Consider the following 19,477-nt stretch of genomic DNA (forward strand, 5'->3'; position numbering starts at 1 on the left):
CTAAACATCACAGTATGAAAACGCGACGGTGTTCACTGCAGAGATGCGACAGTGCTTTGTTTACATTCTGTATATCGTCATCTAATTGCATTGTTTGACAATCAGTCAATCAACAACCCACAGCATGCTTACGTCCTCTGCCACACTTATCCAGCCTCCCCACTCTAGTCTCCTTACTAAGGTGTGCAAGAACTCGGAGACACTGATCATCATTATTCAAGCAAATTTTGCTCAAAATATTGAGATTCGTGAACCCAGTATTGTAAATGAAATTGGATTGTATATCGATACAGAATCTAAGTGTAAAGTGTAATATTGAGTTAACACTATAAATAAACACCCTAATTCAATTCAAGTTTATTTATATAGCGCTTTTTACAACAAGGTTGTCACAAAGCAGCTTTACAGAAAAACAGGTCCACGCCTCTTATGAGCATCACCACAGTGAAGCCAATTTTGTGGTGACTACAGTGGTAAGGAAAAACTCCCTTTAAGAGGAAGAAACCTTAGAAGGGACCAAGGCTCAGTCCGAGGAACCCAACCCCCGTGGGTCGACCCGCACACCCACACCCTAATTGCTGTTGTAATTCCCTCTCTATCACACCCTCTTGTGTGCAGTGTGATTTCTCACCAATAGCATTCACCCCTAAACTGGAGTATGATAAGGGGAGGAATGCATGAAGGAATGATGAGGGAGTGAAGTAGAAGTATATATTGTGAGAAGTGTTGAACAGTATGAATTGAAGTGTGATGGGAGTTAGAGATGCAGGAGTGTGTAAGAGTGACGTGAAGTGTTATGAGCATAGAGGAGTGTGTAGAATGGGGTTGTTGGATCAGTGTGTGGGTGTAATCCAGGGATAATGGCTCTCAGACCCATTTCTATTCCAAGCACTTCCCTAATCCATGCTCTAATGGGATTGGGAACTGCCTTCCTGCTTCTTTTGTTTGCCCACCAATCTATTGTTGCGTGTGTGCGCGTGTGTGCGTGTGCGTGTGAGTTTAAGTGATGGAGCTTGGCAGATTTAAATGGTTACTTACTTGTAATCACTTGGCCACTACAAGTCATCCAAAATATATTTTTATTCTTCACAGAAAGTCATTTTAAGGAGCAAAAACAAAAATGAAGTGAAATGGCATGTTATGAACATTTGAATCTAAATGTGTACAGATGTAATGTATTTGAATTTAGCATGAATATGAAATATGAAAATATTATATTTGCTATTCTGTGAATCCAGGAACACATAAATTGGTTCTTCTGCATTGCTGTATAATTATAAATGCTCTTTGGCCAATTTATTCTTCCCATTAAAAGTAGGTTTGCTTGGTTTTTAAAAAGAATGGTTGCAGTAAGGACAAATATAAAACGATGACATAAATGACTGATCAGCAGCTCAATTTAATAACTAATGTTATTAAAATACAGTTCCAATTGAAAAGTTATAATTTAGTAACTGAATGCGTTTGAAGATTGAAATCACAGATGTGGGACAAAGATAAATTATTATTATTATTTTTTAAAATATACTTCATAAACAGTTTTGCATATAAAACATTTTCTATGGTTCGTGTCAAAAACGTAAACATATATCCCAAAAATCCACTCCAGGGAGCTAAACGTGGCCATAGTTACTGCACAGACAATAAAAGCAAGAGAAAATAAAGCAAATATGAAGATGCAGAAAACTAACGGACAACAAATTAAACATAAAATTGTAATTGTAATATCTAGACTAAACAAGTGTGCACACTCTCTAGCTCTCTCTTTCTCTCTCTCATGCTCTCGCTCTGTCTTTCACATATTCTTCCATACTCTTAGTGACTGCTGTGTGTCTGCGTACTAGCTGAGAGGTGTGCGTGCGTGCGTGCGTGCGTGCGTGCGTGCGTGCGTGTGCGCGTGTGTGTGTGTGCGTGCGTGCGTGTGTGTGTGTGCGTGCGTGTGTGTGTGTGTGCGCGCATTCAGTTGTGTCTGGACAGATAAGTATATAATACTCTCACTTCTGAAATACGGCTTTAACTGTCTGGATTAACTATGTGTTTGTCATCACCAGCATCCAGTGAGTGCCTGTTCCGAACAGTGAGGGGTGTGTGTGTGTGTGTGTGTGTGTGTGTGTGTGTGTGTGCATGCATCATGTATATAATGCATACTGATGATGTAACTGATTTGGCTAACGTTGATTCAGGTTCAATCACTAGCAGTGTTCTGGCTCAAACTCCCCCATACCTCTGACTCTGCTCAAGGAAAAACAGAAGCAGACTGATGGTCAGATTTCTCACTCGCGTTTTACATTGAATTTACTTGCTCTTCATATTTTTTGTACTTGCTGGTTGGTACAGTTGCTCAAGCTCTTCATGCATACGTCTGTTCTCCAGCTGTTTTGTTCCCCTTGCTAATGTTTTACATTTATTTGACTTGATTTTACACTTTGGCAACATGTTTTAACAATTTTTAATAACTAATTTGTATCATCCTCTTTCCAAAAAGGCTTCTGGTTTGTGTTTGCACATCTCGCATTTAACTTAGTGATGAAAAATGTGTGAAACCCAAAATAGATTTGAACACCACTGATTGTGGTTCAGTGCTGGTTACATTTTTTTCAACGCTGAACCGCGATATGAGCCAAACCATAATGCCGTGCATTTACAGTAGAGAAGTAAAGAAGAAATATCAGCATTTATGTTGGTTTAAATTTTTTGTCCAATGGCTAAAACATAGTGAAAGCATAATTAACACAATTTTCAGTACATTGTGCAACACACATGGTGAATATGAGTGTTCTGCTGTTAGTGTTGGGATCAATGTGTGAAATCAAACAGAACAAAGTATTTTTACCTGCTTTAGTCAGTGTTTTACAAATCCGGGATCATGTGGTCTTTGTGTCTCTGTGTGTGTGTGTGTGTGTGTGTGTGTGTGTGTGTGTGTGTGTGTGTGTGTGTGTGCCCTTGCCCTTGAAAGACCTTCAGTGCTTTATGTTGCCTTGGGCCACACCCCCCTGATTCGGTTTCCCTGGTGATGGGTAGGGCTGTTGTTATGGCGAGGATGAGGGGTGAGGCTAGTGGATTAGGTGGGACCCCACTGGGACGGTTTGGATGCATGTCGGCATGATTAAGTGGACACTTGCATGTTTATATTCACACATGTAAACTTAGGCTGCACAATATGGACACAATACTAGCTAAATATTGCGTTTGTAATATGCCTCCCAGGACAATAAATCATTGGTAATACGGTTAAAGACTAGTTTGCGTTATTTTTATTAATAATTGAATTTGGTTGGATTACATGAACACCTTGATTCATCAAAACAGCTACTGTGAGCCATGATTGGTCAGGGTTTTCTTAGCACACAGGGAAAAAACACATGATTGGTTACTGTTCTGTTATCAGTTTTGCAGTGATGACTACCAGATTTATTTTGCACCCCCGGCATATACACACTAAAATTTCGGCCTCTGAAGACGATCGAAAGTACCACTTTCAGTTTTTTGCTGAAAGAGAAAAAAGCCTAAAATACGGCTACATAAACAAAAGATTAAGCAGGCTTACAATGAAATATCAGTCTAACACTTCATAGCTGTTTGTTCCCTTTGGCTCTCCTGCTTCAGTCAGCACACGTTCAACACATTTAAACTGTTCGAGCAGCAGATGCGCCCGGCATGGTCTTTAATTTTCATATTATTTAGTGTTAACTGATTTAATGAAATCGCATTAAATAATACTGAGTAAGTGGAAAGTTGTTCTTGGAAACATGTTCATTAGATCCTGCTGACATTTATGGCTGTTTCTTCTCTAAATGACTAACTTGTAAAAGCAACTTGCCTGCTCATATGAGCACATTGAAGCAACAGCTGTTTCTCCTAAAGGAACTTTAGACTGCTAGACAGGAGTTTGACAGCATCCATATGCTTTACAAAAACAAGGTGATTTCCTTCGTTACAGCAGAGCTTCAGCTGACGTTGGGAAACTGTGAAGTGTTATTTTCGTATAAAACTCGTCAGGCGTCCCCACATCCTTGCCTTTTTTCTTGTTTTTTGTCCTATCAGTCAAACCAGGGAATGCCATGAAGAAATCCTCATTTTCACAGTATAACTTCAGATTTTTTTTATCATTCAGTACTGCTTACCCACCTCAGTCTCAATCGTAGGGAAGAGATCATAGCTCTGCAACAGCTTTCAGGTTGAAAGCTGCAGTTGACGAAGTGCTCGTACCTCTAGAAAGTAGTTTACACTTGTCACGTCAGCCTTATGTAGTGTTAATATTTAACTCCGATTAGAGGCAATTAGTTCCATGACTGATCACAGGCCACAGTTAAGGTGATATCAGAATCCTATTGGTTTCAGCGCACGTTTACTTAAAAATAAGCCGTAAGGGACTGATGTTTAGATTTGCCTTGGGTTTCAAACCAATATTTGATGACTCATCTGATTTACTCTGAACCAAACTTTTAGGCAATACTGGGCTGTTGTGCTAAAATATGTGCATTTTGGTAATTTTTCTGCATTCGTAACCTAAAATTGTGTATTTGTTGGTAATGCTGATCCTGATGGATTTATAAACGTTTCTGCATGTTTAGATACCAGCCTCGCCCCACAATTCCCATGTTTGGCACATCCTTAGCCAGAATGTGAAATGCTGTGGCCAGGGGCACTGGGCAGTAGGCAATGTCGACCCCTGCAGACACAGTTGTACACTTGCATTTCTCTTTGTGTCAGTCAGAAATAAGCTGGCACACTCACACTAGTAGACGACACACCTTTTGGAAAAGTGCTGATGACCTGTTGTTTACCACAAGTGTGCGTGCACACACACACACACACACACACACACACACACACACACACACACTCAAACCATCATTTAGATTAGAATTCAATGCCCCAGGGGTTATTATGAAACACAAATCTACTTTAATGACCCCTTCTCCATCTCCTTTCTCTAAATTATTCATCACACACTCACACACACTCTCACACACACACACACACACACACACACACACACACACACACACACACACACACACACACACACACACACACTCACTCTAGAGAGCCTGGACCAGACACAGCGGGCCAGACAAAGAGCATTGATCTAGAGTCCGTCCCCCTTTAAAACAAACAATCTGCGTGCCGTATAATGGGTCATTAAACTTTGTGCACGTGTTTGTGTGTGTGTGTGTTTTCTAATCAGATGGGAACCCCCTCAGAGTGGCTTACTGCTCTGTGCCCTAGCTTTCATTGCGTACAGAAGTGCGTGTGTGTGTGCGTGTGTGTACGTGTGCATGTTGATGCTCAAGACAGGACTAAGGTGTCATTTTGCATTGCGGCACTATTTTAAAGGGTTGAAGACTTGAGTGCCTGGAACCCTGTGCTGATATTGCACCATAGAGCAGTAGTTTGGCAGAAAAGCAAACGTACACAATAACACAAAATTTAAATTTACAGCGTTAGAATTATCCATTGCTCAATTCCCTAAAGATAAGTGCTGTTATGTAAGTGGGCACTGGACCTTAATTAATAAAAATAAATAAATGGAGTTTAAACTGCAGTCAGAGTGTTAGTAAAATGTGCAATTTGATAAATGGCTCAACCTGAGTCTGAAACCAAATAAACAAGATAACTGTATTTTTAATCCTGAATGAGACGTTATACAGTCCAAATCAAAATGCTGCATTCTTATGCAGCGTAATATCACATATAATATTGTAATATATTTTATGCATTACTATATTGTAGATCACTGATCCTTGAGTGTCTATCCTACAGTACATCCTGGGGTGTAATATGCCCTCCAAGTCTTCATACATAGAAAATGCTGCTGTGTCTCCCTAAAGCATTCTATTCTTGGACTCTCTCAGATTTGTGTGTGTGTGTGTGTGTGTGTGTGTGTGTGTGTGTGTGTGTGTGTGTGTGTTTTAATGTGGGTGTTTTTGTGTTTTGTGTTGCACTTTTACCTGATCTCTCCATTTCTGGTTTGGCCCTCGGGTGTTTTTAAGGCACGCAGTGTTGAAATATTAATAGGCTGAAATCTCTCCTGCTGGGAATTCTGCTGGAATCCTACGATTCCAACCCACACTGGACGCTAAATGTACAGGGCACTGCATGGGAATGTGACTAAGGAGTGGGAGAGAAATCAATTTATACAGTCCAGATAGTGTGGGAAATGAATTTATTTACTTCTCAAAGTGCATATATGTTTAATTTTTCTCCTACAAAAATTCACAGGCCGGTGCCTCCTGCTTATGCTTAAGGTTTTCACAATACTGCCCTATTGAAGCAGGGATTACTTTTAAATTGATCAGTATTTATTGATAAAAACTGTGAAATTAGTACGTTAAATTTGCCATAAGTCAAGTTAGGTCAGTCATTAGGTTTAATGATCTTATCCAAAGACCCGGTTCCTGGTTTTTACTTAAATGATGCACTCATGAGAGACTGTGAGCTATGCCACAAGTGTCTGTCACAATAGAAAAGTGCATCTGAAGTTTGGCGGTGTTTTTCTTTTAATTTTAGTTAAGTTTTAGTTGACTAGTGCTTTGCCACCCTCTCTGGCAGAAATGGAAATGGTCCTAGACAAACCGAGTATTAACTTGTTAAACACCATTTTTTCTCCTGTCATCTAAAATTGCTGCGTGCTGTGTTCAGGACCTGGATGCAGTTTGAGGTTTTGAGGATGTGTTTACAGAAAAGATGTGGGTGATGATTGACTTCTAGTGTATGTTAGCAACTTTAATCTCAGAGCCTTAAACTATAGAAGTAAAATTTGTACACGAAAGCTGTATGAATTCGATTTTCACCAAGCTGTTCTTTTAATCCACCGTCTGTTTCTATTGCAGGTTTTTTTTCAAAGTCTGTAATGCTAAGTATTGTCACACACTGCGATAATTTGACATTTAGTATGCGCTGCTGCTTCTCAGCGCCATCTTGTGGGCTGAAAAGGAACTAGCTTTTGGTATCTTATTCATTTTTATCAAACGACTTAACACATGAAATAAACACTGACACTCGAGGCTCAGTGTGTCAGTACTGTTTAGTACTGTTTCATTTTGGGTCAGCTTTTTCTAAAGTCAGTGAAAATGTGTTTGTTGTTTTGGGGTTTTTTTGGGGGGGGTTGGGGGGTTCTGTGTAAATCTTCCCTCTTATTCCCTATCCCAAATTCACGTCCTGAGAGATCATCAGTTTCTCGTTTGATATTCAGAATAGCACACACTCACTCGGATGCCGTCGAAACGTTGCTGACTCCACGTCATTTTTCCATGGACTTTGTCATTTTTGTAATATAAAACAGAAGCATCTGTCTAGGCTAGTTGAACTGTTCTACCCTGTCTGCGTGTCCTGCTAGGGTTTTCTCCCAGGCTTCTAGCATTGCAAGGAGTTCTGCAGTGGAGCTGTTCGTGCCGTTTCTGTTTCAGCAAGCTAGAATGTGGCTGAAGTTCCTGTGAAGTGTTGTCCACTCCTGCACTTCGTCTTATCCTGTTTGGAGCTTGTACCCTCACTTAATCTTGCCCTTTGTGCTGTATCATAACCCTTAATCCAAAATAGTCGTATCCAGCGTGTAACCTATTCCCACACGTTAACCTAATTATCAGTCATTTTCTGTTAATTTGCCTTAATCATCCATTTTACTTAGCACATCTACACTTAACCTTAATCTCAACCTGTAATATATTCAACATAACCGACTCTCTTAGCTAACATTACTCGACATACTTTCTACTTAACCTCCCCTACACCTCCTACTGACTTTAACCAGTGGTTTCCTTAAGTTAAGCGTCCTTCATGGAACAGCCTGTTTATCCATTTAATTATCCGAATATTTATTGTTTACAGCTTAAGCATAAGCATCACTGTATTTTGTTATGTTTAATCATTTCTTGAGAACTATTCCTGAGATTTACATTATTATAGTGTGAGTAGGACACAGGTTTGCTCAGAGCCAAAGATTGCTCCCCCGCCCCCAAGCATGACAGAATTTGAGCCTGACCCTTATAAGCACTTTGACTGATACTGATATTATGGAGCTAAAAGTTCTGATAACCAAAAAATATCAGTAAGCAATAAATATTAATACCTTTGGTGATGCTGTTTAATCTCAAGGTCCACAGTATTGATTGCTGTCTGCCTTGTGTTATGTTGACGGGTCCCCACTGTGAATACAGTCTTTATTAACTTTTTTTGCTTCTTTCTTTCATTAGGGAGGCTATTGCGTTTCCGGTGGCAACCATGAGCACCATCTCTCCAACGGACTTTGACAACGTGGAGATCCAGCAGCAGTACAATGACATCAACAACCGCTGGGACCTGGCGGCCGAGGCCGAGTGGGACAACGAGAACAGTTCAGCAAGACTCTTCGAGCGCTCACGCATCAAAGCCCTCGCAGGTAATGAGTGTGAGAGGACATTATCGCCGCAACGATTAACCAACCAAATCCATTAGACTACAACAAGGTCGATTACGGAAAGGTTTGTTATTTGTGTATCTGCAAGGGCTCATGAGCTGATATCCGGTAAGCTGCAGAGAGAGAAATAACCAGGAATGCTGGTAGAGACTCGTTGTCTTCCACAGGTTATGTTAAGGTTTCTCTTTAGTGGACAACGTGCTAATGTTCACTCACATATTCAAGCAGAAATTTCACGTTTCACAGTTCTGTTAACTTTTTTTTGTTATAACGTTGCCCAAAGCGGGTAAAGGTCAGGCAGCGTCATAAAACTTAGTACACATGTTTGACACTGGCAGTGTTTACATTTTTTACCAATCAGACTGAATACATTGCGATTACTGATTAAGACTGAGGTGTTTACATGCAATCGGATAGAAATTGTATTCCGAGTGGCCTCAATCACACTAGACTTTTACGACTGAAGTATATACATGGACGTATTCTATTCCGGTTAAGCTATTAGTCGGATTATTAACTGATTATTAGGCTGCATGTAAACTAATGATGCAGATGAGAGGTGTGGATCAAGTAGAGGGCAGCAGAAGGCATAATGGGCTAATTAGTCAAATTTGTGTGTGTGTGTGTGTGTGTGTGTGTGTGTGTGTGTGTGTGTGTGTGTGTGTGTGTGTGTGTGTGTGTGTGTGTGTATAAAATGCTGCAATGTGTATCTGCCTCCAGCAGGGGGAAGCAACAGGCAGCAAAGCAATTGTGCAACATTCCAGTCCTTACAGAACGTGCTGACTCTAACAGTTATAAAGTGTTCTGAATGCGTTCAAGACTAAAACTGACCTGTATAAGTCTGTGTGCTGATGTTCACACAGTACATAACAAGCAGACCAAACCGGAGAGTCCAGTGCACACAGATGGGTAACACAGGGGTTTGACTATGTTTGTAAGTGTGTGAAAAAGATAGCATCTCTGCTTGACAAGTGGAGACATGATATCCACATTTTTCTGCTGCAGTAATCCCCCTCAGGCTTCACACACACACTCTATCTTTTTTCTGCACCCCCCAATCCCCCCCCCCTTCTCTTGCTTACTGTCCCTCCCTCCCTCCCTCCCTCTCTCTCTATCCTCCAATCCCCCAGGTACAGATGAAATTACATATAGGTTTTTCCTGCTGTTCTGTTTCTAACAGCATACTGTCAAATATATCAGCTTATCTTGAAGCAATTGAATTTATTTTCTTTATTATTTACTAACAATGATTTATCAAGACATCGTCTTTCACTCACTTTCCACCTGTGTAAATGTTCTAGTGACAAACTTGTTTTGATTTGATTCATGTTCTTAAAATAGTCATAAAATCTAGAAGTAATAAATCTCAATTTTGAGATTCAGTGTTGAAATATTGACGTTATACTTCAAGTAAAGTTATTTCAGGTTGCATTTTTTACCATAGTAAATAAATAGTCTGAAAACAATACGTCACTATTTCCACGAAGGTTAATATTGAAATAATGAATTGTTCATTCAGAGTTCGTCATTATGCGACGCTAAGTTGTTATTTCAACATGTCGGTGTTTTCAGAAGTCGATTTTCCGACAGTGAGTCGTTATTATAAGGTGCTGAGTCACTACTTTGACATTTCTAACTCAATGTTTTGATTATTATTTCAGTATCTGTGTTTTTTCACCTGGTAGGAATGAGTTTCAGTACTTCTGTCAGCTCTTCATGAGCTTCTATTTCTCACACTGCCTTTTTCCTCCTTTCTTGTCAGTCCACACGTCCACACCCACCCACACTCTCCCTGTGTTTTCTCTTTCAGTATTGCAGTCACTCTCATCGTATGATCTCTTTTCGATTTCCTTGTATGTGTATGTGAGAGGCAGAGAGAGAGAGAAATGCTGGTATGTTGAGTCTCCTGCCATTTCAGACCAGCTGCATCTGGTGTGTTTCTTGATGACGGAAATAGTGTATTTCCCTGAGAAACACGCATGAAATATTTGTGGATGTTTCTGACTTGCGCGCCCACTCTGTGTAATCTGTGTAGCCTGGGAAGTGTGTGTGTGTGTGTGTGTGTGTGCGCGCACATATGTGTGGGAGTCGTGAGTCCAATGTAATGTTCTTTCTCTCACACCCATACAAAACTTTATCTCTCTTTTTCCCCAGTCCTTTTTGTTCTCTCTCTCTCTCTCACGCGCTCACACACACACACACACGCACGCACACACACACACACACACACACGCATGCTCGTTAGCTATCTGTCTAGCTCTCGCTCTTTCTGTCTCTCTATCTCATCTGTATTGCTAATTGCCATCTTTCTCCTTTCGTGTTTTATGGTCCAACAATTTTGGAAGGTTACTAAGTTATATGTTTATTCTGTCATACATGTGACTTTCTTGAATTTCTGTACAGACAGGATCCACGCACGCGCACACACACGCACTCTTTCAGCAGAGTTAGGGTGTTTGGTCGCTGTGGTCTGCCAATGGCACGGTTTGTGGTTTCTCTGGTCCTCATTAGGGCACTTCCTCTAATAAAACACAAACATATCATCCATGCGCAAAGGGTGTGGGGGGGTGTGTGTGTGAGTGAGAACAGGGCTTGGCTGGCAGATCAAGTCTACTGTACTGATCGTAGATAGTGAAGAAATGTTATCTGAGCCACTTTTGTTGTTTCCAAATGAGAGATGCTTTTACTTATGTTTGCGTGTCCATAAATCCATCATACCTTATTACCAGCGTCATTTGACTTCAGATCTGAGACTGTCAGCGCTTTGCTCTTTCCTCTCTGTCCGCTTCATTCACTCATTTCTTTTTCCTTCTCTGTGTACTTGGATTGCTTGATAACGTCATTTAGAACATTATGACTAGTAATGAAATGTGTTTATTTTGAATGCTTGATTTTGACCTCTCGATAGTGTCATTTTAGGGTTTTTACTTTGACTTTATAGCGTCATTTAGAATGTCCCAGTCACATGATCTGACCCGTTTAAGCATATGGAACCCAATAGTTGAGCGAAGACGCTCCGTAGTACTGTTTGGTTTTTATTTAGTTTTATTTATTAGTTTGGATTGGCTGCTTGTGAAATCTTGTGGCATATAATGTTTATCCTTTTGTAAAGCTAAATATTTAGTTAATTACTTTGATTGCGATCTTATTTGGAACGTAATACCGGTACTGTCATTATTAAAGCTGTTCTGGTTCTATATCGGTTTATTCATTGATTGATTGTGGCATCATTCCGAGCTCAGTAGTTGCTTAGAGTTTTTTTCGGCTATTGTGAAACGTTTAGTTTATGCTCTTAGATTGTGAGGTCATTTATAACGTAACTGTGGTTTTGGTTCTGTTTTGATGGCTAAGGTGGCGGAGAGTTGAGTGACATTCAAAAAAATACACACACAGGAAGAGAGGTTAGCTGATGAGTCTTTCTCAAGTACTTCCTTCCTGCCTCAACGACTTATTTCTGTTGCATGCAGCAGAGCAGAGAGAGAGAGAGATGGAAACAACCTCTCACTCCTATGTTATCGCTCTCCTGGCCTCTTCAGTCTTTTTACCTGTAAATTAAACAACTCTGTCAATTTCTCTGTCGTTGTCTCTTTCTCTGTGCTCCTCCCCTGCTACACCTTTGGAGATGGTTTAGCCCACACCCTCCCCCTCCTTTTATCCCAGTCTCTCTCTCTCTCTCTCTCTCTCTCGCTCTCTCGCTCTCTCGCTCTCTCGCTCTCTCGCTCTCTCGCTCTCTCGCTCTCTCTCTCTCTCTCTCTCTCTCTCTCTCTCTAACTCCTTCCCCCCACGCACACCTTATGCAAATGCACAGCTCAGAGAGAGAGAGAGCAGAAGGCTTTGTTTACTTAGGCAGCCTACCGCAGCTAGCTGCTCAAACAAGGTGCGCGCGCAAACGCACGGGCATGCGCGTACACACACGTTCTGGAGGGAAGACAGAAGACCGAACGTGTGAGGGAGAGAGCGCAGCAGAGTAAGACACTGCCCAGGAGAGAAGGAGGGAGAGAAGTGAAAGAGGTGAAAGGAGAGGAAAGCGAGAGAACACACTGTTCTTTCTTTGCCCTTTTTCCCCTCCTACCTCTTCTTGCACTTGCCATCTCTTAGGGTGTTTTACCGCACAGAAAGGAGCAGCACTGAGGGGAAATAAGAGGGAGTTTTTTTTCTCTCTCTCTCTTTTTTTTTTTTTTTTTTTTTCTTGAGGGTGATGAAACAGCATGGCGTGGCTTAGCGCGCACAGATGAAACGCGCACACACACACCTGGAAGTTTTGCGTCCTCTCAGTTTGGACCTTTTCTCAACCTGAACTCCTGCACCTGGACACAAAGCTAATTCTGCCTTAGCTTTCCCTTCACACTTCTTTGTCTTGTTTTCTTCTTGAAACTCTTTGTAGCCACTGGTTGGCCAGGTCAGAGCGTACAGTGCTGCTTGACTTTGGAGTGAACGTTTTTCCTTTCTGGATACAGCTTATTCCTATTGGGAGCGAGTTAGTGCGAGTGCAAGCGTGAAGGAGAAAAAGACGAGGTAGAGATGGAGTTAGAGCGGCGGAATAGCGAGTCCTGCCTCTCTCCTGCCGCCTTTGTGAACCAGGTGCAGTATTCCAACATTCTGGAGGGCAGATTCAAACAGCTGCAAGGTAAGACTATTTCAGATCTTCCACAAATTAGCAGATTTTCACATCTGACTATGAACGTTAGTGTAAATGACGTAGAGCTGCACGATGTATCATTTGTTAACTGGGACTGTTGGATTGGCCTTCGCAGGACTGATAGGCTTCCATATGCAAATGATCTTTCATTGTCAAACCCAAAAGGAGTTAGTCATGCATTTTTACGACTTTTCATTCGCCTACGAATACTGTAATTCATCTCGTAGTCCATAAACACTTCTCGCTTTGTCAGTTCAGACTGTTTCACATTGTGTCATCACAAACACAGAAGACAAGCTCAAAGACTTGTATGGCTTTTCAGTTGCCCATGAATATTGTAGCTAACCCAAAACTTCCCAGACATTCCAAAACACTCCTCATTCGTCCCCCGTTAAGCTCTGGACCTTTTTGTCTATAAACCTTAAGATCTGTTATCCTAAAACTAAAATCATTGAGCAACTATTATGAGAATGTTGTTTATCAGTTATATAAGAGTGAAGAACTAAAAAGTAGACCCTCTTATGGACATTTAAAACTTCCCAGTGATGTTCCCATGAAGTTGTTGCACTTTTGCTTTGTCAAGTCGTGTCGTACCTGTTTTAGTACTCTGCTTCATTTCATGTCAATTCAAGTATAGAGCTTAAAGAAAAGCTTGCTTTTCTACTTGAGCATTGGAGCAATTAGCTGTAAGCATTTCGTGTCTGTGGGCAGTGCAGTTCTACAGACTGTTCTTTTCCAGGGGTAACATCTTTGATCATTCTGACACTTGTTAACCTTCAAAAAGTGTGTCCCTCTGTCCTGACTGAGTTTGACCTCCACACACTGTCCTCTGTCCCTTCATCTCCATTTGGTCGGTGTGTGTGTGTGTGCGCTGGTTTAGACTGACAAGGCCACGCCACTATCAGTGCAACGCCCTCTTTTACACTGCAGTGGAGAAACAGGTGAAAAATATAGGGCTGGGAGGACTTAATTTAGCTCCTCCCTCTCTCTCTCTCGCTCTTTGTGTGTGTGTGTGTGTGTGTGTGTGTGTGTGTGTGTGTGTGTGTGTGTGTGTGTGTGTGTGTGTGTGTGTGTGTGTGGGACCTGTGCTGCTCTCCTAGAGAGTGGCCTTGTTTCAGGTATTTTAGTTTCATACCGCAGGGCTGTTGCCCCAGATCCAGATTCTGCCATTATAAGAAACTGTGTGTGTTCGATTTTGTACATTTTCAACACAAAACTGTATAAATCCACAATAAAATCCGACTAACTTATGGGAACTATAAAACATGCTTGACTTTGTGTTCAATAAAATAAAATTGAAAGAACAAAACTCTTTCTGGTTGATAACTGAGAGGTTATCAGAAATGTACCTGAGAAGGTTCTTATTACATGTTACAGAGAAAAAAAACACAAAAAGAAGAAAGTTTACACGGAAGGCTTCATGGACTGATGAGGTGAAATTGTAATTGGGTTTATTTGGATCGTGAGCAGCAGGTGCGGAAAAAGATCCCTGCAGATTTCTTTGAAAAACTGAAAGTAAGCCTCCTGAAAAGAATGGAAGCTGGAAGCTGTAATGAAAGCAAAGGGTGGACACATGAAATACTGAGTCTTCTGTGTAATTTTCTGTTAAATACATGTTTTCTGTGTTGTGTTAAAAAAAAACAATAACTTGCACATAATCGTCATTTTGACTGCATATTAAGTAAATCAAGGGTGCTCAGTGACTTTTGTAAGGTACTGCTTGGGACATGCATGTGACCCCACTTCACACTGTATAACATGGCTTTTGTGTGTGTGTGTGTGTGTGTGTGTGTGTAGTAGTGGGTGGGCTGTAGGTGGAGCATGGGCAGTTAGGTAGGGCCTTTATTTATCTGAATGCATCATCTAATGCACAACACAAAGTCTGCGTGGTGAAAGAGTTGACTAACAGGCCCGTCACTCGCACCCTGAATGTTTCGCATTCTTGCCTCTTCAGCTGATATTTATGTATGTGGGCCTTAAACATCTGCGTTCTTTTGATGCTCATTACTTTTGGGAGAATATTGTGTGCAGTATCACTTCATTTTCCCACACGTTGGTGCTGTTGTGACAAAACGTGGAGGCGTCAGTACCATTTTTACTTAAGAGCTAAATCAATAAAATCTCGCTGATTTAAATGACGTGCATTAGCTAGCTGTGCCACCTTGGGTCAAGCAGTTTTGCAGTGGAGAGGAGCAGGTTTTGTTCCTTTGTGTAACACATTTCATTTCACGTTTCATGTCATTGAAATCTATTGGCAGAGTTGAGTAGTTGAATGTCCTTTAAAACTAAACCATCATTATTTTGCAAAATAAATATGTAACATCATTATGCTACTGTGTAGTATGCAGCCCATCACGGTTACCTAAAGATAACAGATGGTTAAAACGCGGTTACGACACCACTGGGGTTGTCCTAAAGTTAGAAGTAAGGATGCTTCTGTAAAATTTTCTTATCTGATGTTAGGATAATATTATGAAGCCCAAGAACTGTTGTTCTCTAATAATACTGCCGTAATTCAGTCCTAGCTGAGGCTGTCGTAGTGACTAAACAGATGAGAGAAAATTTCAGAGTTAGGAAGTTTCTGTAATACGGCACCTGGTAGGAATTTACCAAGGCAGAACGTTTAATGTGACCAGCAACTTTGTGCATGACGTCCATGAAGCCAGTAACTCTGCGATGGCATACTCAGATTCATTGCCGACTTGAGTCCTTTGTTGGTTAGCGTACACTAGGCTTATGTCACATAGTATCAGCTGGTATTAGATGTTGGTATTAGTGCCTTTTTATGAGGTCGAGTGTGAGTACATGAGCGTCGTATAAGGCTGGTATCACTATCGGTATTGATGCATCCTTTGACAAACCTATGCATCTGTTAAAATGGTCAATTTGTACGAGCAAGAAAAAAGTTCTTAAAAATAATAATAAAAAAAAAAAAAAAAGACTTTTTTCCAAGTAATTATGGACCATTTCTGTGCATCAAATATTCATGTAATGTAAAAACAATATATTTAATGATGTACAGAACAGATAATATAGTTTTGATTTGACCTTGATGATATACATCATGTGGCTTGGGAGAGTGTGAAGTAACATTTTGGTCCTCACTAGTATCGCAATACCAGTCCATAGTGACACTCCCACACTCATAGTGTGGTATTACAACACTTGTGAGGTTTTGCAAAGACTCCAGTTATGTGGAAACACAGTAATATACACACAACAACGTGAACCAAGAAATATTTGTTAGATGAAATGTGGAAATTTTAAATATGTAAAATATGTAAAAACATTTTTGGGGCCTTTTTGAAGGAAGGGGACACGTCTTTTCTTTAACTGTATGAATTCTTGGTGCTTAGTGATTCGAGGTCCTGTGATCATATCCAGTAGTGTAAGTATTCCTATGTGTTTGTGTGCAAGTATTACATAAAGACTTGCTTAGTACATTTACATCTTTCTGTCTGCAGTGAAAGGATTGCAGTGGCTTGTGTACACACACACACACACACACACACACACACACGCACACGCACGCACTTTGGACTGTCTGGTCCAGTTTGAGCCAGACAGATATTACCAAACTCCAAATACTTAAGATATCAAAATTTGGTAAAGCTTTGTCAGAAATCTGTTAGACTTACCAATATAGCAGATTATTTTGTGTGTGAAGATAATTGATATTAAATAGCCCACATTAAGGAACACAGTGTTACTGGGACTGTCAAGTAATTTAAATTAATGTGATTAATCAAGTTTCACTGCTGTTTTCTTATTTGCTCAATTTTTACCAAAAGCTTCAACAGAGCGTATTTACTAATTTGATCCATAATTCAAAAACATTATGTCCACTGTGTTGAGCGCAGGGTTCCCCTAAATCTGAACATCACAAAATCACCTGAGCCGATATCCTGTGATAGCAACAGTGGCTGCATGTTCCTGTGGCTTTATGTATCGTAGAGGTCACTTACACTGATCAGGCATTGCACTATAACCACCTCCATGTTTCTACAATCGTCCATTTTATCAGCTCCACTTACCATATTGGTGCACTTTAGTTCTACATTTACAGCCTGTAGTCCATCTGTTTTTCTGCGTACTACCCCTTTACCCTGTTCTTCAGTGGTCTGGAAACCTCATGGACCCTCACCCAGTAGGTACTAGCTGGGTGGTGGATCATTCTCAGCACTGCAGTAATGCCGATGTGGTGGTGGTGTGTTAATGTGTGTTGTGCTGGTACAAGTGGATCAGACACAGCAGTGCTGCTGGAGATTATAAAAGCTGTGTCCACTCGCTGCCCACTCTATTAAATACTCCTACCTTGTCAGTCCACCTTGTAGATGTAAAGTCAGAGACAATAGTAAAAGCTGTACTTGATTGATTGGGCTACACCTGTGGATTATATCATAGCAACATGTCATGTATCGTAGCGTGCGGTAGCTGGGCTTCAGCCTGCGCTACTACTATAGTTTTGAAGTTGTACTAGGAAGATGGGTTGTTTTTGTGTGTTGGAATTATTGTTAAATTGATGACCTTAAGAGATTATTAACAAACTTTGAACCCCCTCATTTTTACATAAGCACACCTCCTTCCCTTTTTCAGTGACTAACCTTTGAAATATTTGGACATCTTGTTTTTGGCCATTATAGGTGTGTCCAATAATTAGATTGATGTGAAGTAGAACAACATAAGCCACTTGCTCTAAGTTGCATGGAGAATGACGTGTATAAGTGCTTCTTTCATATAAAGTAGTTCTGGTCACTCTAGCTCACAATTTGTAGAACACATTTTCCAAAATTGTTAGTAAATTGTTTGGTGAATGATTTAGGAAAGGAACAGCCACACTCTGTCTGAGCTGGGGCAAAAGTGCAGGTTATTCAGGGAAATGTATCACGACTGTAATTCTATGAGTCAGGAGATTGTGTTCATTCCATCGGTCTTGCTCAGTTACTCAGTGTGTTAGGATCGCGTAGGAGGCTGACTGTGGATTCTCAGTGAACTCATAGCATTACGGTTGCAGAGAAAGTCATTAAAGTCATGGGATGAAGTTATTAGTCATTAGATAACGTAATCGAAAAAGGCTTACTCTGTATCTCAGACTCATTTTTAGTAAACTTCTCTGACAAATCAAGCACAGTCTGAGAAAAGCGTTTGGTTCCAGTCAAAATAGAAGTCGTGTTTGTGTTTTTCTCTGAAGTGGCAGTGTTTGTTTCTTTGGGTTATCTCATAAAATATACCTGAAATTGGTCACACACCTTCAACCAGTTTGGGTTCAACCACATTGTTCACCTTCAACCACATTGTAATACTGACCCTAAACCCGGCTATCCAATAACACACACTCACATACGTGCTCTTGTCCTCATACACTTAAACACTAGAGGTTTGCACGAATACTTGTGCGATTAATGCACGTTTGCATGAAATTGAAGCCTGAACCCAGCCCGTATCCACAGCTTTGAGACTGCCTGACCAGGCCTGACTGGTTCCGCCACATATAAAACCTTAACCTGAAAATATAAACTCTGTCTGTAATACACTGTAAACAGTATTTCACTGTTTAACTGGAAATGCGATCGTACCTGCCAGAGAACAGCGTCCACCTCCCACCTTTTAGCTCCTCTCACTGTTACAAATAAACTACAGCTATAGCTGCTTTGTGCTGCTGCAGAATGTTCTGAAGCCACACAACATATTTAGACTACAGACTACGCGACATAAAGAAAACACGTAAAAAGAAATCAAAGATTCAAAGACAACTGTGATTAATTCATCGTCATCGTCTGCAGAAGCATTTTCTGACATTTTAAATAGTCCAACTTGATTTCATCTGTTGATGGTTCACGATACCATCATCAGTCGGCTCAGGTTTGTTTATGAAACAAACCTGAGCCAACACACGTTCTGTAAGTGAAAAATTAGCCTGAACTCCTCATGAAACTTGATATTTAGTCAGATTGAGTTGGGGTTGGGTTGGGTTGGGTTGGGTAGCAGACACAGCAATCAGACGATACTAGTCAGGTCACCCTTAGGCCGAGTCTTTGGATCCTTGTTAAGAAACGGGTTCCTCTCTTCCTGAAGCCCACTCGCACTGTGTCTGTGTTCGTGTCAAGATTATTGAGCCATCCACTGCAGTTGTGTTGCCTTTGTAGGGAATGTGATGTCATTTAAATCGCTGAGAAGTTAAGATTGTAGGACAAAGAATATAAGATAAAACTTCTTCCTATTGGAATTAATGTTGATTTCTTTGTATTTATTTATTTACTTTTTCCGGAGACAAAAGCAGTGAATGCTGGTAGTCCAGGAGTGCATGTACAGTAAATCCCAAACTACCACAGAAACACACCTTTAGAAACATCAGCACATGTTCAAAATACTTTTTTAGGATATAGTATCTAGTACCTGCTAGAGTGGCTGTAAAATTGTCATTTACAGCAGTTCTGCTG

At 40.6% G+C, this 19,477-nt stretch overlaps 1 protein-coding gene across 5 annotated transcripts in view; it reads left to right on the forward strand.

The window, feature by feature from the left end:
- The window catches only part of LOC108437058 (spectrin beta chain, non-erythrocytic 1), a 99,668-nt gene that overhangs the window by 19,820 nt on the left and 60,371 nt on the right, over positions 1-19,477 (forward strand). For 2 of the 5 annotated variants that reach the window (XM_037533746.1, XM_037533748.1), the window contains exon 1: positions 8,224-8,380. In XM_037533746.1, coding sequence (XP_037389643.1) covers positions 8,224-8,380 — 157 coding nt within the window. Of the gene's footprint in view, positions 1-8,195; positions 8,381-12,262; positions 13,026-19,477 lie in introns of those variants that run through there. The other 3 variants (XM_037533745.1, XM_037533747.1, XM_037533749.1) reach the window with 3 other exon arrangements.

This window comes from Pygocentrus nattereri, chromosome 23, assembly GCF_015220715.1.
Source record: "Pygocentrus nattereri isolate fPygNat1 chromosome 23, fPygNat1.pri, whole genome shotgun sequence".
Lineage (NCBI taxonomy): Eukaryota > Metazoa > Chordata > Actinopteri > Characiformes > Serrasalmidae > Pygocentrus > Pygocentrus nattereri.